The sequence below is a fragment of the Bombus terrestris genome, chromosome 6 (genome assembly GCF_910591885.1).
Source record: "Bombus terrestris chromosome 6, iyBomTerr1.2, whole genome shotgun sequence".
Taxonomy (NCBI): domain Eukaryota; kingdom Metazoa; phylum Arthropoda; class Insecta; order Hymenoptera; family Apidae; genus Bombus; species Bombus terrestris.
Genome location: NC_063274.1, coordinates 1,940,282 through 1,964,756, shown reverse-complemented (window position 1 = coordinate 1,964,756; position 24,475 = coordinate 1,940,282). Strand labels below are relative to the sequence as shown.

The 24,475-nt window shown below is 38.5% G+C and overlaps 6 protein-coding genes across 7 annotated transcripts; 3 read left to right on the top strand and 3 right to left on the bottom strand.

The window, feature by feature from the left end:
- Positions 1-3,274: 3,274 nt before the first annotated feature.
- On the bottom strand, positions 3,275-6,737 carry LOC105666885. 2 transcript variants are annotated; one of them, XM_048406806.1, is made up of 4 exons: positions 6,120-6,737; positions 5,254-5,407; positions 3,871-4,373; positions 3,275-3,550 (listed from the first exon to the last, which is right to left on the bottom strand). In XM_048406806.1, exons 2-4 carry the CDS (start codon positions 5,386-5,388, stop codon positions 3,334-3,336), a joined length of 855 nt encoding a protein of 284 aa, XP_048262763.1. In that variant the 5' UTR covers positions 5,389-5,407; positions 6,120-6,737; the 3' UTR covers positions 3,275-3,333. The 2 variants fall into 2 exon arrangements, with proteins under 2 accessions (XP_048262763.1, XP_048262762.1); XM_048406805.1 differs by having other exon boundaries at positions 5,254-6,736.
- Positions 6,738-6,809: 72 nt separating this feature from the next.
- LOC105666884 lies at positions 6,810-9,796 on the bottom strand. The gene has a single exon (XM_048406804.1). The coding sequence runs from the start codon at positions 9,194-9,196 to the stop codon at positions 8,276-8,278; it is 921 nt and encodes a 306-aa protein (XP_048262761.1). The 5' UTR covers positions 9,197-9,796; the 3' UTR covers positions 6,810-8,275.
- Positions 9,797-11,252: 1,456 nt separating this feature from the next.
- Positions 11,253-13,198, top strand: LOC100647281 (sarcoplasmic reticulum histidine-rich calcium-binding protein). The gene is made up of 2 exons (XM_003402871.4): positions 11,253-12,234; positions 12,616-13,198. The coding sequence occupies exons 1-2, from the start codon at positions 11,445-11,447 to the stop codon at positions 13,095-13,097; spliced, it is 1,272 nt and encodes a 423-aa protein (XP_003402919.2). The 5' UTR covers positions 11,253-11,444; the 3' UTR covers positions 13,098-13,198.
- Positions 13,199-13,890: 692 nt separating this feature from the next.
- On the bottom strand, positions 13,891-14,810 carry LOC100647166 (histidine-rich glycoprotein-like). Its single transcript, XM_003402870.3, has one exon. The coding sequence runs from the start codon at positions 14,722-14,724 to the stop codon at positions 13,981-13,983; it is 744 nt and encodes a 247-aa protein (XP_003402918.1). The 5' UTR covers positions 14,725-14,810; the 3' UTR covers positions 13,891-13,980.
- A 1,762-nt stretch (positions 14,811-16,572) lies between these two features.
- LOC100651707 (histidine-rich glycoprotein-like) lies at positions 16,573-17,771 on the top strand. The gene has a single exon (XM_003402904.3). The coding sequence runs from the start codon at positions 16,787-16,789 to the stop codon at positions 17,630-17,632; it is 846 nt and encodes a 281-aa protein (XP_003402952.2). The 5' UTR covers positions 16,573-16,786; the 3' UTR covers positions 17,633-17,771.
- A 2,391-nt stretch (positions 17,772-20,162) lies between these two features.
- Positions 20,163-20,903, top strand: LOC105666883 (putative eggshell protein). Its single transcript, XM_012319445.2, has one exon. The coding sequence runs from the start codon at positions 20,163-20,165 to the stop codon at positions 20,901-20,903; it is 741 nt and encodes a 246-aa protein (XP_012174835.2).
- The last annotated feature ends 3,572 nt before the right edge of the window (positions 20,904-24,475 follow it).

The following is a 24,475-nucleotide window of genomic DNA, read 5'->3' as shown; positions in this document are numbered from 1 at the left end:
AACCTCGACAGCCACTGGAACTTCGGCGCTCACTTCGAGCGCCCGGCACTGTTGTCGAGGTGACGACGAACGCATTAGGACGTTTTCTGCCTCGGCTGGGCGGGCCCGGCGTCGGAGTGCGCCGGCTGTACGTCGGCGTGGTGCGATCGAGGCTCCTCTACGGAGCTCCGATCTGGGCGGAGGATCTGATGGTCAGCCGCCGCAGTCTCCTGAAGGTCAGGAGACTGCACAGGAAGGTGTCCATCAGTGTAGTGAGGGGCTTCTGCACCATTTCAGCGGCAGCAGCGGCTGTGCTCGCCGGGTTTTCCCCGTTCGAATTGCAGGCCCTGAGGTGTCACGAGATTTATCTCCACACTCGGGGTCTGTCGGACGGGGTCGGCCCGGTGGACGCCAACATTAGGGTTCGGGCTCGACAGATGACGCGCCAGCCTCGACATGAGAGCGGGTGCGCCGGGGCTAAGGATCCTCGAGGCCGTCTTTCCAAACTGGGACGTTTGGTTGGACGGGGGCAGAGCTCTTCTGATCTACAGGGTGACGCAGATGCTCACTGGACACTAGTGCTTTGGTGAGTACCTGCACCGAATCGGGAAAGAGGCGACCGCTCGTTGCCACCACTGCGATGCGAGCGTGGACTCGGCTCAGCATACGCTGGAGTACTGTCCGGCGTGGGCGCTGCCGCGTCGCGACCTCATCGTGGAAATCGGATGGGACCTCTCGCCGCCGACGATCCTCGAGGCACTGTTGGTGAGCGAGAGAGGGAGGAGGGCCGTGACCTCCTTCTGTGAGCAGGAGTTCTGTGTGCTTTGGAAAGGGGCAGCGGGGTGAGGATGCGGAACTCCCACCCCGAGAGGATCGGTCGGCATGGGTGCGGCAGAGGCCGTGGACGCGTTTCGACGAGGTGCGCTAAGTCCGCCGCGCTCCCTGGTGGAGGTCAAACTTAGGCACTGGTAGATCAGCGCCTCGGGACCGCCAAGCAGTCCGGTAGGGGAACCAAACTGCCTTGCACGACGGCTCCGGCGACGAGGCGCGGTGTGAAGTGACCTCTCCATTGGGGGATGCATTTTGTGCGCTGGAAGGGGGGGGGGTGTCGCTCACACCGGTTCCCGGGCCTCTCTCGATTGCAGCTGGGACAGTGATCGTGGAGGTTTTAGTCGGTTGAAGTCCGGCACTACCACGCCGCTTTCCCCCAGAAGGGGCCTGGTATCCGTGCGGATTTCGTCCACGTTAATAAAAAAAAAAAAAATAAAGAAAAGTATGCATTGGACTGTTTCTTTGGTTAGTATATTTTTACTTCTGTATTAATTATAAAGTATATAATTTTTAATGTTCTTTATTCCTTAGAAAATTTTAATTATTACAGAAAAATATGTGTTCAACACTGCCATTCATAAGTGTTTGTACACTTTGATCGATCTGTAGTAATTGTATGTGAATTTTAACAGTGTTCGGATTAATAATGAACGTTAGAGGTTCAGAAACTTTTAAGCAGTAATATAGTCTCACTTGAGAGAAACTTCTTCGCTAAGTTCGTACTCTCTCGTGTTCCTTTGTGGAACATTTCGTTTAATTCTTCTTATGTTCGTTTTGCACCAGGGCAAAAGCGCCTTTCCGTTTAAACCGCTCGACAAACAGAGCTTCCGGTTACATATTGGCTTAACATCCGACCGGATGCTTGTGCGGGACTTAATACTTTACGTATCGTATGTCTGTATGATATTTCGCTGTTGTTTATTATGGAAAGTCGTGTTTTTTGTGCATATAAGCGACTGAGAAAGCAGATGTACCTGTTACATGGACTTTGCTTTTTGCTTGTAGGAAAGATACCTTCCGTTTATTGTGAATAATTTTTTTTTTATATAACATATCTTCCACAAACACGAAAACCATTTTATATTTTTTAGATGAGATTGAAGAATCGTGTATATGTAATTTATAGTTTGTAGAATACATGCAACGATATGAAAGGAGTGGAACGAAAGAATAGACAACTAAATTCAATTTTTACTTCAATGAATTTTGTATGTTTCTTAGAGAAATTCATGATTTCCTATGATTTTTGTACGTTCTTATATTTTACGAAGCTCTTCAAGAATTTGTCATACGTTCTTTTACAAAATACATGATTTTCTCCGATTTTCACAACCGTATCGTGAAATATCTGAACAAGAGTTTTCTACTATCACGGAATTAAGCAGGGCAATGAATAAGACCAATTGTGATCTATGCAAATATAAATACCATATAATTTATTGTTAACAGAAATAAAAGGATAAAATTCTAATGATTTGACATATAAAACTTCTGTGATTTCTAAATTAAGAAATTATAATGTCGAAAATATTAGCAATTAAGTTAGACGGGTTAACAGATTAAATCGTATTCATAGATCGATCGTGATACTTCGTAGATTTCACTTTGCGGAACTCATTTATGATTCTACATAATCGATTTCCATCGATTGAATGTCTATCTCATAAAACGACCACGATCGCATGGTTAAATCATAGCGGCGGCTAGTGTTTGCAGACGCCGCATCCGAATTCCGGCAATAACTGAGCCGGTAATGGACGATCGGGCGTCTGTCTGAAATTGTTTTACAAATGAGTCAACTGAGCCGGCAATAGATCAATTCGGTCGGCAATTTGCCGGCCACTTTCAAACCTGTCGACAGTAAAAATACACGGAACGCGATTTATGTGTCGCGGATCGGTTTCATTCCGCGGGCGGAACCTCGTTACAACAACGAATCGCCACGTTCGACGACTATTATTTCTCTCCTGCGGTCGTGACAGACGCGTTCAATTGACGTCCCGCAATGTCGAGCTTTCATTCCGCGAATCGAACTTAGCAACCGAATTCGCCTCAACTGGAAACTGTCTACGATTCTGTACGGTATTTGTAATTCCATCGTTCACAAAAGTTGCGCTTCGAAACCCGGCTTCGTGTCGAAACGGGGCTTACAAGTCAAATATCGAGAATTTCATTTAAATGTTACCACCGCTTTATTCTCTTCGATTGGCAAACTTTCGCACGACCTATAGCATCGGAGCCGTCGAACTCTGCGCATTCGTGGAGACTAAAGCGAGAATGAATATCTTTTCTCTAATTATATTTATAAATTCCGAAGGCGAGAAGTCAAGTACCCCAAGCAATCAGTTTTTTATACTTTCTGCAAACTTAAGAGATTTGTCAAGAAAGAAACATTACTGAACCTAAAATAATCCAAAGAACGTAGCAGGATTGGAAATAAAAAGGCCGAGGATCGATTATCATCTTCGATGAATATTAACAATTTTAATAATTGACAAACGCAAGAATGTAAGAACATTTATTTTACTTTTCTGGGAACGGAGCAGATGTTGTTGTTTTACATTCCTTATAAGGAAGACAGTAGGTTTTACAATATCGTAAACGATCAACGAAGACACGACACGTAGTATGTGGTTCCTTAACATGGTTGAAGATGACTTTACCATTTTTGACATATTGATCGAATGGTATATCCCAGATCATTGGCCATCCAAAACCTTGGGCTATCTTTGCACAATAGCTGTATCGAAAAGAATTTCATTAGATCGTTGATGGACTTATACATTTAAGAAAAGAATGCAACTTCTTATCCTTGGTACATAAAAAAACGAGAGTTATTTTTTGTCTAAGATAGTTGCTGACGATAGTACTCGAGTTATTTTATTTTAATACAGTTGGAATGAAACTTTCGTATCTTTTATTGCTTTCCTATAAGACAACGAATATCGCAAAATACTTTCTTTTTATAGTTGACAAGCTAAATTTCAACCGATCGATTTCCAGATAGTTTTTAACATTTTTACACGGCATTTCGTCGTTACGAAAGCTTTTGTGCATTACCTGCTATTGCAATCTAGTCTGAACAATCGATAGCCACAGTCGCGTGCCAAGTGCCAGCTTTCCTGGATCAATCTTTTGGCGATTCCTAAACCTTGATACTCACAACTTACTGCTAAACTGCATTGTTCAAAGACGAGTCTTACGGGAAAACGTTCCCAAAGTCTAGGTGCTTCGAATACGAAAGCGAAAAATTCGATAAGATCGCGAAGAGGTCCGTCCTCGCAGCATCTTGCCAATTTACATAACATTTTCAGTTCGTTATGGTCCGTTATACAATTTAGGGCAGCACCAATTATACAGTTCTCTCGATTCTCAGCGATGATCGAGTATCCGGCCTTTACTTGTTCTAGCATCATACGCCTCCAAATAGGTGGAGCCTCTGTACCTCCGAGACCGATGTTGATGACTACCGGTTCGTGTTTGTAGTATGCTTCGCACATGAAATCAGCTACGTTCTCGTAATCGGGAGGTAGAGCCAAACGAGTTGTGAAAAATGGTTTATCCTGAAAATCCATTGATTAGTTTGTAAGTGCACAGGAATTTTCAAAGATATAAGTAGGATCTTTTGTAAATGTTCGTATTTTTTGTTGGATTTTTAGCTCGATGGCATAAAATGATCGTCTGTTTGAAGAGTTTCATTAAATAGTATAATATTTATTGAGTAATATGTTAAATTACACATGTTATGATTTATTGATTTAGACTGTTATCGGGGATGTTGTTTTAGTAAATTCATAATTCATGCGTAATACCTTGAATAAAATATTACAATTGAATTTTGATTATTTGAACGAACCATCACTCATGCGAATGTAGCAATAATTATTTCATATTATGAAGAAACGTGTTAGTATTTATATGGCCACCACTGTAGATAGGATAAAAAGGAGATAGACAAATCGACAAAATTAACGAATTGTGTATTATAAATAAAATATATACTGTAAAGTGTGAAATTACGACATCTAGAATTTGTAATCAGTTTTTAGGTTAGAATAGTAACTACACGCACATAAAAATTAACCTCAATTTCTATGATATGTAACGTCGTGATATAAGTTGAAACATAATATAGAGAATACTATATCAAGAGAACAGGCATATTCCAGTAAAATTAAATGTGTGGAAGCGTATATTGGATTCGTGAACGACATTAATTTAATATTAGAAGCTTTAAAATTGCACGTGTGTATAAGAAGATCGAAGCGATGAATATTTTCTTCGATGAAATACAAGTAACTTATACATACACAAGTAATTTGTACAATGCTTTCCAATTATTAAAGTAAATGTAAGTGTCGACGATGTAATCGTACTTCCATATAGGTTATATACGTAACCATTGCAGATTAAATCTACAACTGTAGCAAAAAGTGCACTTACGCTGCATTTTACTCTCAAATTTGTTGCCGTACAATGAAAAGTTGCTCTCCTGCTTCCAATTCGACAGTATTTCGAAACATGTTTGAGGCATTTGCGGATGGGACTACTATACATTTTCAAGAGCGACGCAGCCATTTCATTTCGTTCAGTGCTCCTTTCCGATAAAATAACATTTTCCTTCAATCGCTATGTTACATCTTTTAAATTACATCTAGCTTACTTGCAATCGATTGAAACGCACATATACGCGGAGGATTCACCTCCTCCTACGTATAATATTATATCTCGATTCGCTTAATCGTTCGATGTTTCAAACGTCAAAAAATCTATGTACGTATATTTCGGTTAACGAGATTACGAGACAAACTCACGCCAAAGATAAATTAATGTCATAATAAAATATTATCCCATAAATTAATTCGATAACCGTGAAATCAACGAGTTGTTTGATCGTCGTCGAAATAAACAGCAAACACGAATTATCCAGGTGGCGCTCAAAAACACCCGACATCATCATCCCCGAATATGATTTTTTAAAACCGTATTAATCTTGCTCCTCCGACGTGTATAGCGTTTACCATTAGTGATCTAGCGGATTAATTTTTTCGCTTTTCTAATTCGATACGATGTCGAGGCTATCGTGTCGCTGAATTATTATTATATGTATAAGAAATTATTAATCATGTTATACGTTATGTTATGTTTCGTTGCGGAATTTACTCGTATATATGCAACTTCACGCATTTGTGAATGACAGTGTACGAGCTTCGCGATACACGTGACGCGCGAATTACATAAATGTACGAGAAAGCGAAGAGCCGCGAGCTGCGTTAGATTTTGAAAGAGCAGGTAAAACGATAACTCACACACGGCTCTATTCATTCATGACCGTTGTACGAAATGATATGGCAGCCTGCAGACCAGCTGATTTATGTATTACTCGCACCGCGTTTCACCGCCTCTGATATACGGTTATCTATACGCACGCGCGCTCACACGTACGCATACGTTACGTACATAGATTTATATGGACATACACACACATACATATATATTCGTATAGTGGCGTCTGCACACGCCACTTTTGTCTTAATGTGTTGCGTGTATATGTGTGCGTATACAAGATCGAGAGAATTCGTAACTCTGCACTAGCACATCAAGATTTCTGCCGGTCTACAAACGCGTATGCACTTAGGTATCGTAGAGACAAGTGTATAGCTACGATATACATTCAGCGCGAATCATACGCTCGCGCCTGAACGTACGTAAGATAGAGGAACGCAAAGGGGTAGCGAAATAGAGATACAGAAATTGTTAAATGGGTCACCGGATACGGGCTTGTTTCACGTAAGTTACCTACATGTTTCTGATTTTATTAAAGGTGCAAATGGTTGCTTTAGGAATATTCTGCTTTCGTTACAAGGGGCAAATGTTTGGATTTGAATGAAATCCTTCCTGACTTCGACCGGTCTCTTTCTTCAGACAGAGAAGTTTGTGTTAGTCGTTCAACAGAATAATATTGAACGTATAAAGTAAGAGAAACTTTGTGTAGATATTTCTTTTAGAGTAACTAGGCAGTTTTTTTATAAACTTCGTGTTTATTGGTAGATAAGAAAGAATCGTTGTTCACATGCCTGATCTTTTGTTTCCATCTCACGTAGAAAATTCTTTTGAAACACTGAAAGCTCTTTTTTCGCTCGAAACGAAAGCAACTTTAAGACATAAAAAGTTCGAGCATAAAAGTACATATTATGTAATATCCATCAATAATATGAAAATATGATGGTTGTTATTATATCGCGATCTAAACCAAACGCGCTATAAATCTCTAAAAATAACACTTCCAAGAGAAAACAAACCTGCTTACTCAATTTAGAAGCATTCACAGGTACACGAGGACTGTAGACTATCGTATGTTCGAACAAAGATAACGAGACAATGCTATATGTATATATATTTATTTATATATATGTACATATATCTATATATAAAAGTAAACGTGCTTGCATCAATTATTCTCTTTTATTCTCACTTCATCCGATACACCGAAAGATTACAATTTATCGGTGTAACAATGCCGAGCATTATTAATATCCATTAATCAAGGGCTTGCTGACACGTAAAACGAGGGGATCCCGTGCATCATATAAATAAAACCAGCGATGAAAAAAGGAAACTGAACAATACGTTCCTGATGAAGCAGCGGCAAATGCGAGAGTGTATTTTGGATTTCCAGATTCGCCTGTCGAATCAATGACACTCGAAATGAGAAATTCTAGATCGCTAGGAAGGTTGCTATCCCGGTTAAGGTGAAGAGAAATGGACGGAAATATATGTTCCACAAATGTAAACGAATTTTCCTTCCATCTTAAAGCGAGTGTTTTTAAACGTGGAGTATCTTTCTTGTAAAAATTTCCTTCAAGTATAAAGCGTTTTTAATTAAATACGAAACATAAAATCCAGAATGAAGAAGATGAAATCAAATACGTTCATCAACCGTACATTAATAATTGTACAAATATATCAAATTAAAAGAAACATGTCACGATGTGGAATATTTTATAATATAATATAAAAGATATTCATATATAACATATAGGTCCATCTTTAACATACAAAATAGGTAGCAATTTGTAAAAATTGAAGAAACTTCACAGTAATATCGATCTACAAATTGCGTTGTAATTACCCAAATATATCGCAATACCTAAACAATTAATTAGCACATATAATACAATCTCTCTCAATTATCGACTTATCGCATTATAAATATCAATATGTTTGCAGGGTAAACTAACGCGTAATAAATTAAATACAGGCATATTCATAAAGCAGCAACGAATCACAACACATTTTCAATTTATTTTAACAAATAAGATCTACGCTCTTTCTGTACACGCAAATGGTTTCAGCCTCCGTGAAAAGCGCACGCGAGTTAACGCGCTTCCATTTGACCAAAGCCAAACCTCTCACCGACCTTTCTGTTTGCCTGCTTTGCGAATCCCTGGCAATTTTTAAAGAATCAACCGTAACTACGCCGAGCCTTGTGACCTTTGGTTTCTCCACCAGCTTGGGAGTTCCCCGATATTTTCCGCTTACGAAGTTCTGATTCGTCGAAGCTGAAATCGTGAGCGTCACCCTTCTTGAATTTGCCTTCGATAGTAACGTATTTCTCTTTATATCTTCCATGTTCCTTCGAATGACCGCCGTGATCATCATTATCGTAAAAATCATGATTCTTCTTATACTCGTCTTTGTGATAAACGTTACGATAACCAGCTGCCTTGTGATCCACCTGACTGCTGTCTTTCTTTTTATGTTTGCCTCCTTTCTTACTTCCAATCTGTTCTGCCCTTTGACCTGAATTGTTTTCCCTATTCTCGTGAACTTTCTTCTTTCCACCGGCTTCAATATATCGTGTCTTCTCTTTTTTCTTCAAGCTGTCACCTTTATATGCTTTCTCAAACGAAGAGGCCTTCTGATATCCCTTTTCACCAGTTACACTCGCAGATTCTTGGTTTTTAGACAGTTGTTGATTACCGGCCTGTTCAAACTTCTTCAAAGATTCAATTTTGGGAACGGTTTGAGAAATTTGAGAGTCTGCGTGTTTCAGTTCCATATGATCAACTCCGGGAGGCTTGACACCTGTGTAGTGAGCCGGCAGTATCTCCGCGTCTGGCTCCAAAGGCATTCGAAACATTCGGAAATTCTTATCCACACGTGGTTCTTTTATGGGGATCAACATCTTCTGAAAGCTCGTTCTATAGGATGGTTCGTCATCGCTTTCTTTGAAAGCTTGTTTCTTCTCAATACTTTTTGATTCGTATCTCTCCCAAACGTCATGATGCAATTTATCAGCTTGCGTGATACTGATTATGATCGTCGAGTACACATATATGCAGAACGCTGCATTAATAGTATGCCACTCTCTGAAGATTCTCATTTTCTTGGTGAAATGACCAATAATTTATTTTGGCTCCAAAACTTATTCGATTTCAATTTTGAATTTTGAATGCCGAATTTTGAATTTTGAATTTTGAATTTTGAATTCAAATGAATTGAATTTAAATTATATACACGTTAGCCTCATTTTAACATTCTAATTGTTCTTCCAAAATTGAAGATTTCAATTTAAATTATATACATGTTGGATAGATAATAGTATTCTCGTTGTTCTGGGTCGTTTTGCTGGATGCCGTTCGGGACACGCCAGCTCACGGAAACACTTTCGGTTCTACTGTAATCGCGACGAAATCAGCCGAGCTCTTTTATATATCATGCGGTCCGCTCGAGCGATCGACACGATCGCCTCTCGCTTAGGATGGCTACAGAAGCCATGCATCGAAAAGAATAGGCTCTGTGGAAGTTTTGACGATTTTATGAAATTTTTGCGTGACCTCGGGCCTCTTTTTATACGATCGAGCGTGCAAGGTCCTGTGCTTAATCTAGCGTTCGATGCTCCTTTAGGATTGGAGAGAAACTATGCCAGCCTTGGGTAGATAATAGGCGTGGTGGGATTAGAGAAACGATAGGTGTTTCGGCACTTTCCTTTGCGTCCTTTACATAAGAATTGCGGTTTCTTCTGTGAGAAAGTGTAGTGTCTTTGAGAACTTACGGAGTTTAATGTTGTAAACGGCCGAGTTTACACAAGAGTAGATTTTAGGTTAGTGGGATGAGATGATTATTTGAAGAACTTCGTTAAATAGTAGGATGTTCAGTAATTAATAAGATTATACACACGATCGTTTATGGATTTAGACATTTATTGAAGATCTTAGTGAGATAAATGTAAATTAAATTTAAGTTATCTGTACTACCTTAAATATAAAAATAATACTATACTTAAAAATGATAAAATAATAGAACTAGAAAATAATTTATACTGGAATAGAAGGATCAATAGTAAAGTATTAACTTTCATAGTAAATATCTATAATACTACTACCAACATTTCGTGTGAATTTGTAACACTGTGAGAATTTCATTGCATAATACCGATGTTTCTTATAATTCAACTTTTACGAGGTATAAGCTTCCATTAGACTCATCGTGTTTTGCACATTGGTAAACTCGATTCTGCTGTGTTGTTAAAAATTACTTTTTAAATTCCTCGTCCGATCCTACGGAACCAATCAGGCAGCAACATTGAGCTGCAAATAATTGCCGCTCGAATCGCCTCTGGCTTCCTTTTCACGCTGTCGGACGTGTTCGCGAGTAATAGAATGTCACGAATGTCAATGATCCTGCCAGTATCATAAAGTCCTCCATTTCAAATTACATCCAAATTTCAGAATTCCACATTTACCATTCGGTTTCATGCTTGCACGTGCTGCTCTTCTAAAGACAACAAATTGCGTAAATTTCTTATTGTCGATTTGGATATTATGCGACCATAATATATAATATTTTATTTAAATTAAACTTTGTATAATTCCACTATAACTTCGCAGATTCTTAAAAGTATCGCGTTACCCATCGCTAAATTAACAGTTTAAGATTTATCTACTACCCCCTTTGGTTTTTACAATCTTACTTCCAGTCGAGGCTAACCATGAAATTATAATTATCTTATATTCTACTTGTAAATTTCTGTATATTTCTACACGTTCCTAAATATCAACATTTCTGCATAAATCACTTATACTTTTCATATAATATAAATAGTATTCCATATATAGTATTTCATACAAATAGTAACTTGAGAATAAAAAAGTTAAGGAGGAGTTAAGTATCTTGCGACATTAAAACCCGATAGAATCCTCGATGACGTTGACCAAAGGTATCCCAAAGGGGACAAGCGATCGGTCAATGGCCATGCCAGTGTCATATCGATGCATTACGCAAATCACCCATGCTTCCCTAGAACGCACGGCGGACAGGCCGGGTAGCCGTCAATAACACGGTGTACTTGAATTATCGAGCTGGACCGTGGAATACTCTCGGTTCCACTCTACGATCCCTTATTCACCCAGCGAATCACGTGTATATATAAGGCGAAGTCGCCGATTCATAGACATACCAGTGTGTATTCCGGTTCACTGGCAATAACACTAACCACAGATCAATCAGGCGAACGTTTAATTTCTTAGAGCAACTCGTTCGTCGTACGTTACTCAACTAATATTGGTATTAGATTCTCTTGTTTAAATTTGCCGACTATACCAATTGCTGTACATCTGTGTTACCATAAAATGTTATCCAGAACACTAGTGTGCGTGTTCCTTCTAACTTGCCGGAGCAACGCTGCTCCAACGGCGAACGAGCGTATGACGTTGACGAAGATGATGGCGGAGGATCTCGACGGTACGGCCAGTGGCTACGTGTACAATCAGCAACAGGGTATTCCGGTTTACTACGTGCAGTACAGCAATCACGGAAGTGGACGGTACTACCATGCACCGGACGTCGTGCAGTACGTTGCTACACCTGTTGCACACAGTGTTCCTGAAACGACGCTTTTGCACCCCTATGTAAGCACCGAGGATGTTCTGCTCTCCAACCACCAAGGAACTGTCAATTACGGTAACGAGCGATCGCTGGATCATTCAGTGGCCCCTACCAAGCCTCTGCTACGCGTCCCGTATTACGTTGATGGAAAGGTCGTCGAGAACGAGGGGAATGACAAAGAAGAAACACAGGAGAAGAGTGGCGTCGAGGATCATGGTAACGAGGAAAGTATGGAGGATGATAGCGACGAGGAAGGAGGAGAGGAAGAGATTGATCATCGGGATGATATCGATGGAGAGATTCACGATGGATATCACGGTGGATCGATGAAAATGTTCGACCATGGTGATGGTTACGATCATGAGGCAATCGGTGGATCTAAGGGTGATGAAGGTTTTTTGGAGGAAGGAAAGGGAGAGAAACACGCGAATGAAGAGTATTCGAAGAAAGTGGTGAAGGGAGAGAAGGGATATAAAAAGGAGAAAGAGTTTAGTAAAGCGGAATCTGGTAGCGACGATAATGGACACGAGGAAGGTTTGTTGTCTTTTGAACGTTTGTTGTATATGGTGATCATGCGAAGTTATGTTCGTTGATATTATAGTTCGATATTACTGTCAAATTCTTTTCTCTAATATCTGGACTTTCGTAATATATCTATTATTTTAATACGATTTTGGAGTAAAAGTTTTTAGTTGTTTACCACAATAACTTACTTCCTTCAGGTTTTTTAACAATGAGCATGCGATCTTTTAACATTGTTCGACTGCTTGGTCGTTAATGGGTTAAGAAGAAAAAATGAAATTTTAGTAGCACGTGCAAATGCTTCTATTTGTAAATTGTAGTATACTTGATTCGTAATCAATACTCTCGTAGTAAAGTGAATCTGCATTCGCATAATCGCTGTTAAATGTTCAGGATACCATAAGAACGGAGGTAAACACAAAAAAGGACACGTGGTCGAAGATGAAAAACATGGTTCCCGCGAGGAGGCAGAGAAAGGCAAAGAAGGAAGTAGTTACGGGCATTCGTCCTACCATAAGAAGGGGCAGAAAACTAATGGTTTCCACAATATCTATCACAAGGATGAATACAAGAAGGAGACGGACTTTTACGACGATGATTATAAGAAGGGTGATTTCGAGGAGCACGAGGAATTCGACACAGGTTACAAGACCGACGAGGGTGATTTTAAGAAAGGCGGACATCATTCTTCTGGACGTGATTATCAAGATCATGGAGAGAAAGGAAGTTACGATAAGGGACACTATGACAACCAGGACCAAGGTCAACAGGTCGAAGAAGGCGAAAAATCGCATTATTCAAACCACGAGGATTATAATGTCGAAGAGGATTCAAAATCGGATAGAATATACAAGTTCCATAAAGGAGATGATTGATCGATATCGTATCATTTACTGTATCAGTGATATTATAAGCCGTGTTATTGTTTTGTTTATATCGTAAACTGCGTTCCATAATAATAATAATAAAAAAAATAGAGCATAACTATTGTGATTCTTCCTAATATTAATCTTTATGTCAAAATTATTTTGTCTAGATATGTCTAAAAATGTCTAAAATATTTAGTACTTAACTGCAAAAGTAGATCAGGAATAATTTGAAATGCGGAATTTAAATTGTTAGGGCAAAAATACTGTTACTTAATCGAGTGATGTAACTGGAAAATGTAAATTTAGAAAGTGTTATTGACCTAATTTTTTAAGGGCTGCTAGTGTAGCGTAACGTGTCTAATGCAAAAACTTTAAGTATTGAGAAACTTACTACGAATCGATAGATTCGAATCTGTCAAGTACCACAGAAGTATTGCTAAACAAACGTTTTGACATAACCGCTGAATCCTAGACCGTTTCACTCTGCTATTCAAATAAATGAAGATTTTTATAAATAGACTTATCGTATCTCAGTAGAGTTTGTGATAGAACAAAATTAATAACTATTTAAGAATTCTTTTAAGTAGTTATAATTTAAAATAGTAATTGATGTTAACTCAAGTAAACTACAATTGTAATAAACATCATAAGGGATCCAAGTATTTTAATGTTTACCCTATAATATAAATTGATCGTATTTTTCATAGAAACAAAATCACATGATCGCGATAGCTAACTCTACCTAAACAACAAACAATCTTACAAGCAGGAAAATAGTTCATTTCAAACCAAATAATAATTTCTTTTAGAAATTGTATTTATTTCGATCGGATACAAAGATCAACATAACACGATGTTCAACAAACATAACAATCAATAAGAATCATGCTTAATGCCCTTTCTTGAATCCCCACGACTTGTGATCATCGTGTCCTCCTTTCTTGCCATGATGAGAGTGATGACTATGATGCTCATCGTGCCCACCTTCGCTCTTATGTCCTTTATCATCGTGATGATGGTGTCCCTTTTCATAATGTCCTTTCTTTCCATAATGATCCTCGTGATCTCCGTGATCATGATGTCCCTTCTTAAAGTGTCCACCCTTCTTGTGACCATGTTCGTGGTAATGACCACCATGATCTTCATGGTGTCCAGAATCATGGTGTTCATCGAAGAATTCTTTGTCCTTCTTAAATTCGTCTAATTTATGAACTTCGTGGTGTCCCTTCGTCTTGTGTCCTTTCCCATAGTGACCTTCTTCGTGGAATTTGTGTCCTTTCTCCCCCTTTTCTCCTTTATGGTGTTCAGAATAATAACCATCGTCATGATGATGACTCTTCTTGTGACCTTCACCCTCGTCGTAATGACCACTGTGATGATCTTTGTCATGATGTCCCTTTTCCCCTTTCTCTTGATGGTGAGACGACTTGTAGCCTTTCTCACCCTTATCACCGTGATTGCTGTGATGATCAGAATGATGCTCTCCACCATCACCCTCTTCGTGATGATGATGATGATGGGAGGCTGCCACAGCTAGATCATCGTCTTCCTTGTAGATCTCTCGCGCAACGACCGAGCTCAACTGACAGACGATACAAGCGAACAATAGACAAATCGCTAAACGAGACTTCATAGCGGTGCTGATCGGTCGGAATTCGATCGATACAATCGATACGTTCGACTCCGACGCTGCGTTCGGTATGATTAATCCGGCAACCACGCTCGGATTATATATCGAACGGGGAATAATCGATATTAAGGAAGCAGCGTTTCCGTCGCTGGCTCTTTACCGTGTTGCGAAAGTAACGTCTCCTTAACCCGTTCAGTTGGCAATTCATCGATTTCGATCGAATCGGCGCCGTCAAACGAGACCGTTATGCAACTAGATTGCTAGTCCAAACTGTTGGTAAGATATAGACACATGTAAACAATACTTTTCTCTCGTCTACGTTTTTTCTCAGTTATTATGCAGACAATGTGTTCTTTCGTAATTGTGGGCTGATTTTCGGTACTTTCTATTTTTTAATAAATTTGGATTTTTCACCATGATCTAGAATTTTAGCTATATCAAAGAACTTCGTATTATGCATTTGTTTTTGTATTAGTGATTTTTCATTTTTACAATTACTCTTAGGGTGGTTAAAAAAAAATTTTATTTCGAATTTAGTTGTGTACATGTAGATATGATACAAATATGACATAAATGTAATATAAGTATAAAATTTTAGATTTATCAATGCGAATATGTACGAGTACAAATATTGTTCAACAATATATATAAACGATCGTGCCGTCCCTTTGCGAACACAGTTCATCTCTTCGTCCTGCGCAGAACGTAATTGTTATGTCGAAAGTGAAATATTTCCATTTCTTACGTTCATATCATCGATAGAAATCTGCGACAAGAATGAAAGAAGTTTAGGCAGTAAACTTTCATCTCCAATAATCAGTAATTAATTGAATAATTTCGTCGAAACAAACTTCAATTACGAGAATATAATAGAATTTTTCGTTCATTTGATATTTGATTTATTCGTTCATTCCTTTCAAAAAGCAATTTATTCGGCCCCTTTGTGAAAATTTTGATTTCGATTCGATGTTACGATCTATGTTCGATTGACTCGTACATCTTTTTATTTGTCAGTCGAAATAACTTTTGCCCAATACTGAATCGGGAACGAAAGCGAGAAACTATCGTTGCAGAAAGAAGTTCGGTGAACGGTGAAATATTTTCATATTACTCGACTGTTTTGTAATAAACGTTCTACCGTTATTCAGCCGTCTACAAATTGATTGGCTTCTTATCGAGTGTCGCGTTAGCGATGCTTGATTTGTCGCTGTACTTCCCGTGTCTCGAGTAAATAACGTTAATTTATTTCACAGTTAATTACTCCGTAGATGAAGAAAAACGCTGACTATTCCTAGTCGTTTGGAAAAAGCCTGTTAACGCAATCAATATTTGCTATTTAACGTCTCTATCCTACTCGAAAAAGTAATCTCTATCAAGATTATACGAACAACAATGTGAGACTTGGAAAGATATACGACAATGCTATAAACAATGCTGCAAACAAAATGATGACGAATGAATTTCAATAATTTGTTATTTATAGATAATTGTTTATAGCGTATTTCTTTACTTGTGACGTATAGTAGAGTCATTCATGATCTGAAATTTGCAGGAAAGTACAAATAGATTTCTTTCTTTGCTTAATTTTATTTCAATTTGATTTAAGCGTATAGTTTTTTCCGAAAAATGTTATTTAAATCTGATATATATTGTGCGTATCTATCTTAAGAAATTTAAAAAAAAATTCCAAATATCGGTAGACTTACATTACGATATTTATCTAGATAATCTAATTATATATTTCAATTCGATAGTAATTTTAGATTTTATTACGAAAAATAGATTAAATAAAACAAAGAAGAACTGGAATAACCAGCGGACGAATAAACAAATAAACAAATATGGGATTGAAATCAAATAACGAACGAATGAACAAATAAAATTTTATCCCCAATAAAAGTTTATTCGAACAACACTCAGCGGTGATGTATAGTACCAGAGAGCAACGATTCGAACGAACGAAAGCGGTTACGTATGAAACGCGACTATGACGGTAGGTATATAAGCTTTGCTTTAAAGCGATGTGATCAGTCGATAGCACTCGTTGGTCTACAAAGCAACCAACATGGCGAAGAGTTTATGGTCGTATCTCGGCTTAGCCGTGATCTGTACGTTTATCTCCTTATCCATGGCGAGGGAGCTGAGGAATAAAAGAGACCTCGAAATGTCAGCGAGCCACCATGGTCACCATCATGAGGAAGGTGGTGGTCACGACCATCATGGACACCATCATGATGAACATGGTGAAAAGGGTGAAAAAGGGTACAAACATGAGCATCATCACGACAAAGGTGATCATGGTCATTATGGTAAGGATCACGATGAAGGTCATCACGAAGAACATGGTGGGCACAAAAAGGGACACCACGATGAGCACGAAGAGCACGGGCACCACCATGAGCATGGGGATGAGCACAAGGGTTCAAAATATGGACACAAAAAGGGTCACAAGAAAGGTGAGAAGACCCATGGTTATCATCACAAAGCCCATAAGGATGAATATCACAAAGAGCACAAATTCTATGATGATTACCACAAGGGAGGTCATCACGAGAAACATGGTGATCATTATGGACACCATGAGAGTAAGGATGGACATCACAAGAAGGGTGGTCATCATCATTCTGGACATCATGAGGATCATCATGGAAAGAAGGGTCACTTTGATAAGGGACATTACGATGATGATCATAAAGGTTACCATGGAAAACATGGACATGATGATCATTACTCGCATCACGAGGACTATGGGAAAAAGGAGGAACACCATGGAGGAAAGAAACATGGATATTCGAGTGGCGGTGGCGGCGGTGGTGGAGGCGGCCATGGAGGTGGCGGTGGCGGTGGCGGCCATGGTGGCGGCGGTCACGGTGGCGGTGGCGGGGGCGGTGGACATGGTGGACACCATTAAAAGAAGCAACAAATGCAATGAAATTTTCTTATATTTGTTGTCTCAATTGTTTTTTACTACATCGTTGATTAATTTTAGACATTGAAATGTGAATCGTCATGTTTTGTTTTAATAATAAAACCGTCCCCTAACGATTAAATTTTCTCCCTTTATTCTTTGGAATATATTCCTTCATACCTTTTGTATAATTTTATGTCTTTAAGGTTCTGAATTTGTTTTCTATCTGAACAGATTATAAAAAGAGCGATTAATTAAAAGGAGTTCAATAGTAAGAGTAAGTAAAAGTAGTAGGACAGTGTATACAACTGAATTTCGGGAAATAATGATTTTGCATTTATCTATATCTCATGTAGGAAATTGATAAAAACTCTCGTTATATCGATTATCGTAAATTTCGTCACGAATTATTGATTTGTTCTCATAACTCAATCTCATTGAAACATGAATCTCGTATCTTTACAATCTCTCTCTACATATATACCAGGGAATGTAGAGATCAGCTGAGGAATCAATAGGTTTCCACGCGAACAGTTACAATGACTACGGATTCCACGTAATGCAATCACACTTCGACTGCAACAACTACGCTATAGGAAACAATGTAAAGCAATCTAGGTTCCAGAATTAATAGCAGACGGGATTGATCTAGATCCTTTTACAAATGGCGGCAACAATAAATACCGATATCACGAATCAAAAATCTATATATAGCGATTTCTTTAACAAACTGATTCCCTGACCTAATAAATTGAATTTCAAATATTTTGATATTGTTATGGTTAAACAGATACATATACATCAGGACAAAATTCATTTTCTCTGTCTATTTCCACCCTTCTCTGCTTTCTTAATTTCTTCAAGGCATACGGTATTTCAAAACAGCTGTTTGGCTAGAAAAGGTCACAATTTCGAGCATTTCCAGTTACTTTCTTAGCTTTTTCTTAAGTTTCTGAGTTCTAATTCTTCAAGATTTTGAATTAGAACTTAAACATTTTCATTAACTTAACTAATATCACCTACCATATATATACAAATTATTTAAATGTGATATGATAATATTTACACAGTAGTTAGTAATCTCTGCCATCCTGAAGAATGCTATTCTTAAGGATGATTATTCTTAAGGATCTTAAGAATCCATATTCTTAAGGATCTAGAAACTCGAAAAATTAGGTAACAGAAAATGGTCAAAATTGTCTTTTTCTCAAAAGTCAAGCAATCGTTTTAAAACACTACATGACGCCAGCTTAAACAATCTATTTAACAATATGATATTATATATTTCTTACATATCATTTATATAGGTATTAAACAATGTGCCTAAATCTGATAAATGTTTCGTACACTTTTTTGGAACGTGCACGAATTCTGTAAAACATAATGTAGCGTATCTGTACTAAACAGTAAATTAGAAACAGTCAGTGACTAAGTCATTATTTAATGCAACATATCGATATTTCGCAATGGAAATTATATAATTTCTCTCGTTACGGCCAGGTAGACAAACCGAATTACAAAACATTCGAATTCACACGACAGTCCGTTAACTTCCGTAACACGTAGCAAATGTGTTTTCCAACATAGCATGGATCGGACATCAGGCAATGCTCTCTCCCTTCACGGAGGTCACGTTGGTTAAATTTTGCATGTTTTTCCTAACAGTGATTATACGGTACATCGAGGTGAAAGACATATAAAAGTTAGATTTTCGCGCATTCGCATCATATTGGCTGTAACAGCCAACTACATTGCCGTAATATCGCCAGTTTCGTTCACTTGGCGCGTAACATTTCCGAACGAATATTCACAAACGAATTCTTCGCACTGGCTATTTCGCTGGACTACATTTACGCTGTGAACTCGCTGCAAAACTCTGTGACAGGTAAAGAAAATGACGATGGAAGACACCTTAAATACAGAATCTCTTGTGAAGAGTAATAGTCTTTTTTAACTAATTTCCTTGTTTATATACTATTATTGGTTTTTAAGGGAGTATGGATTTCGTAATTTTTGATATGTCAATTTCTCAGGTAGAGTGAAGGTATGTTAGAGTGAATGTATACGGTGGTGGAAATAGAAATATAAAATATTATAATACAAACCACAGAAATAAAAAAGAAATACGCAAAGTTTCCAATGTACACGAAGCTACTTTTTCATTATCTTCATCACTTCCATTGCTATTCTCGAATGATCAATACTCAGTACGATTAATTCATGTCGAATCGATAGAAAAATGTTATTACGTTATGAAACTGCACGTTGCGCGATCCACCGATCGTTTTCACCTACATACGATACAATTTCCAAATTTGATTTTCCCTCACCTAAAAAAGAAAGGCAAAGCGAATCTTTTTCCGAGCTGTACTTTCAGAACCACTCGCCTAAGAAAAATACGACGAAACACGAAGCACTAACCGCGAATCAATATATACTCTTCCAATCAACCGTATCGCCCAACTTTAGATACACATTTGCGCCCTCTTCAAAAAATAGGAACTCGGCCAACAGGAGATTAAAGAAAACCGATATGTTTGCCGTACGTGGAGGTCCATGTCTGTTGATACTTCTGGCTATTTTGGCGCCCGTGAGTTTCGCGACGAGCATTAATTACGAGGATCTGCAACCAGCGGCTACCTTTCATTTCCATCGACACGAGGAACGTGGTGGTAACGATCGTTACGCTATTCACCAAGGCAAAGCTAGTGATCACGCCGATACGGGCTACAAATGTTATCACGAAGCGGACGAAGTTACCAAAGGTCACGATAACTTGGACAAAGGTTACGGGTATTACGGCGATGATGGCGAAGGGAAGACGTACTATCATCATGACAACGATCGTTACGATGAACATCACGAAGGTAGGGAAAGTGAAAAGGGTGAAAAGTTCCTCGACAATGACCATTATGACAATGGACACAGCACCCATGGTCGTCACGACGTAGAGGAATTAGACGAATATCAGAATCACAACGAGTTTTACGATGAAGAACATGATTTTGATTTCGACGAGGAAGATGACGGTTATCGTTATGGTCACGAGGAAAAGAAAGGTGAAGATTATAAGGATGATCGTCACGATTACGATGAACACAAGACCTATCATTATGGTAAAAGAGATTATGACGAACAAGGACACCATTGTAGAGATCATAAGGGATACAGTGGCGAAGAAGATCACCAAGATTATTATTACAACGACTATCTTGACGGTAAAAAGGATTCAAGTGATCGCGGCTGGAGGTGGATACATAAGATAGAGTACTAATTCTCTTATATTTTATTAATCCTTTTGATAAAATAGATCTTATTCTAATTAAATGTACGCATGTATATATCATTGTGGATTCTTTATTTGTAGTACATTTATATTGTATTATATGTTAAATAAATACAGCGGTGTGCCAATACCTTTTGCAGCCACAGTATGCGATGGAAATGGATGTAAAAGAGAACTTCATCGAAACGTTAAATCATTTAATAAAGTCGATTTTATATTCTAACCTACTTAGGAGCGCAGAAAGCAAATTGTAGCAGGAATCTCGAAAAACACGTGCACGGTAACCGGGTTGGTACTATTTAAAATTTCAACGCGTCCCAATAAATTTTTACGTTCTGCATGACGAGAGGAGTCGAGGACATAAGTGCGGCCGCGATGGCAGGACTCCTTTTGAAACGTGCAACGTTATACACGCAACCGGCTCGTACAAACATCCATATACATATTTCCCTCTTTTTTCTCATTTTCTTCGCAGCATTTTCGTTTTATCACGCCATGTGCATTACCTACCTACACAAACGTAAACATACAAATACAGGTACAAATATATTTCATATACAGAGAAGGAAAAAAACGCGGACCAGTGGCGACGGGCACGAGCATAGTCGCCAGGCTTCTAGCGCATTCACCGTGCCACGGGTTTGATTAACGATTCCACCCTCTGCAAATGAAATTGCCGCGGCCATTCGTGGGTCTATCTAGACTGGATTCCGGTGCACCAGACACGGATTAACGGAGCTTTATACGCTTCTTTTAGGGCAGCGTGGATGTTACAGCAGGCCACACGATCACGCCGCTTGCCCATTCTCGGCCGGAGATTGCATACAAGCGAGTGGATCTACTTGAAATTCTCTGGCGTGTGACAATTCCACCACTGTGTGGCCCCTCTTCCCTCCCTTTCCACCCCGTCGCTTCGCCAGAAACACCCGAGGCCATTGTTTTATCCCGTGACGCATGTACGTGTGGCTGGCTTAATTAATCTAATTGGAGTGGTCGTGCGACTCGCAAAAGAAAAGGAGGAAACGGTCGTGCCCGTGCTCGTAGATCTCGAACGACCATGCTGTACACTCCCGGAGACGCGCGCGTTAAAAGGGCGACAAGCGAATCCATTTCGCTCTGGTACTTTTTGATCGATCGCACAATAATCCTGTCGTTCAACGAAATTAATGAGCACTGTCGAGCATCGTCGTCGATTCACTCGTCCTCGTAGTCGTCTCGTCGCGGAGAGCCTGTTGTCGCTGTGATACGAACAACGAGAAAAATTAACCGCGGCTCGCCGCGCCAACGAGCCACTCGTACGGAGCAATTTCGCGGCCGCGGGACAGAATTTTTCATCGCAACCATCTCGTTCCCGGAATTTATACGCGGTAGATGCCCGCGATTTATCGGTTTCTCTCGTGGTTAAATATTCGCGACAGAGACATTGGAATATTCTTTTTTCTTATTTTCTACTCTGTTTCTCTTTTCGCCTTTTGTTGATTTCTTTTATTGGAACGGTTCGTTTTTTGGCTGGAACCGTTGTTGTGTTAATTAGCGACGCTGAGATGTAAAATAAATTCGTGGTAATTTGACGAGTGAGAAACGGAGGACGATAAAATTCTGGAGACTCGATACGTAAGTAAAAGATTCAAGAGGGAATTCAGTTAAAAACCGTAATTTCTTTTGTAGCAGTTTTATAAAGCGTCAACGTAAAGTTTACGGGGATTTAATCCCCTCGATTTTTTGAGCTATTCTTTAATCAGAGTTTCAGTTTATTTCGCATAAAGTAAATCTCAAGAGCATATATCCTTTTCATATAACCTTAATCAACTTCAATCTCATTTTACGTCTTTTCTGAATTCATTCTCGTAAAAAATTTTATTCAATTATACACTTTATTTAACCTACTTCATTTTGAATTATTCTTAAATCAAAGTTTCAGCTTACCTTGTTTATATTCAATTTCACCAGAGGATATAGAAAAATAATCTAAATTTTACATATACAATGATCCACGAGGATATCGAAACACTTACGTAGACATTTTATACAGCTGCGTTTGTATTTCTTATCAAATTCAATCGTATTTCATTCCCTTTCCGACCTCAACCTCTATAAAACATCGATAACGCAATTTTATCAGAACGAAGAAATAAAATATCGCTTCATTGCCATATTCTTTACATTTCAATTACATCTTATTTTGTTATCTCGTGGAAAAGCACCCGTGAATCGTATTTCTCGATTCTTTCACGGCACGTCGTTGTCAACTCACGAGTGTTTCTTTCGATGGACGTCGAAGAGTTTTTACCAACGAACCGGAAACAAGGAGAGTGCAACGGACTTCTTCGAGTAAATTCGATCGCGTTCGATTAGAAGCTTTCTTATTCACTTAACGAACTATCCTGGCTCCGCAAGATCAATCAACTGTACATCGGTAATTTATCTTTTTCTTCGTCCGACGAAGACGTTGCTCTTGCGAAATTACCACATTTAATTTCAGTTGCTCGGTTGCTCGACATTGTTCGTATTTTCTTACCGTGTTTCCCATTGCCGGAAACCTCTTTCGCATCGGCTACAGATCTAAATTCAATCGATCGCGGTAAAGAAGAAACAGAGTTGTGGATTTTCCTAGAAGAGGAGAAATTTACAGCCTGTCTTGTACGAGTGAGCTCAAATGTGAATTTTATGTTTACTTCGAAATATCTGGATGCAACTCTTCGAATAAATTTAGTGAGCGATGAAAAGGAAAATTGAATTCGATTTTACGTAACTGTTTATAAATGTTGGCATGCTTACGAATAAATCGGCTAAAGTTAGGAAATAATTTAAATGAATTAGGGAAGAAAGATAGGAATAATAATTGAGAAATTATACAGATCCTTTAAAATCATTATTCCATACTGTAGACGACCGATATTATAATTAAGTCTTTCTTTTTCATCTAATTATCGATACTTGTTCAATTCAATCCTGACATTCGTATCACTGAATTCTCTGCTAGTCAGATCAGATTCGTATCACAGGTTCTAGTTTTAAGTTCACATCGTATTTTAATTTTATCATTTGATTTTTTAGCGACTGAAATTTTACTCCATGAAATGGTACTAATATTATCGTTATAATTTTCTGCTGTATCGTGAAATTAATATCGGTAGTAGAATGTTTGGGATTAATTAATAATTTTTCGCTGCGAATAAGATAAAGTATCGCTAAACATGAATTCTATTTTGTTTCTAAATGTTGTACATGGTTGTTGACTATTCGTTCGTATCAAATTAAGAACGAGGCGTAGCAGAACTTTCCTGCTCAATTTATAAAACGTTAGTTAACGCGGGAACATTTTCACCAAACTAAAAGAGGATTATCCCTAGAGAGTTCTGCTTGATTTCTGTCGTTCAGTTAATTTTCATTTATTACTGCATTACGTTTTTCGTCGCAAAAGTTGTTCTTTACTGTTTGATTATACGAATCAAATTATTTTCCAGGGACGCGTAGAAAATTTGCGCGAACATTGCCCTCGTTTAAAATTTGTTGATAGAATAATTATTACGTCAAACAGTTTCATTAATCATAACAAT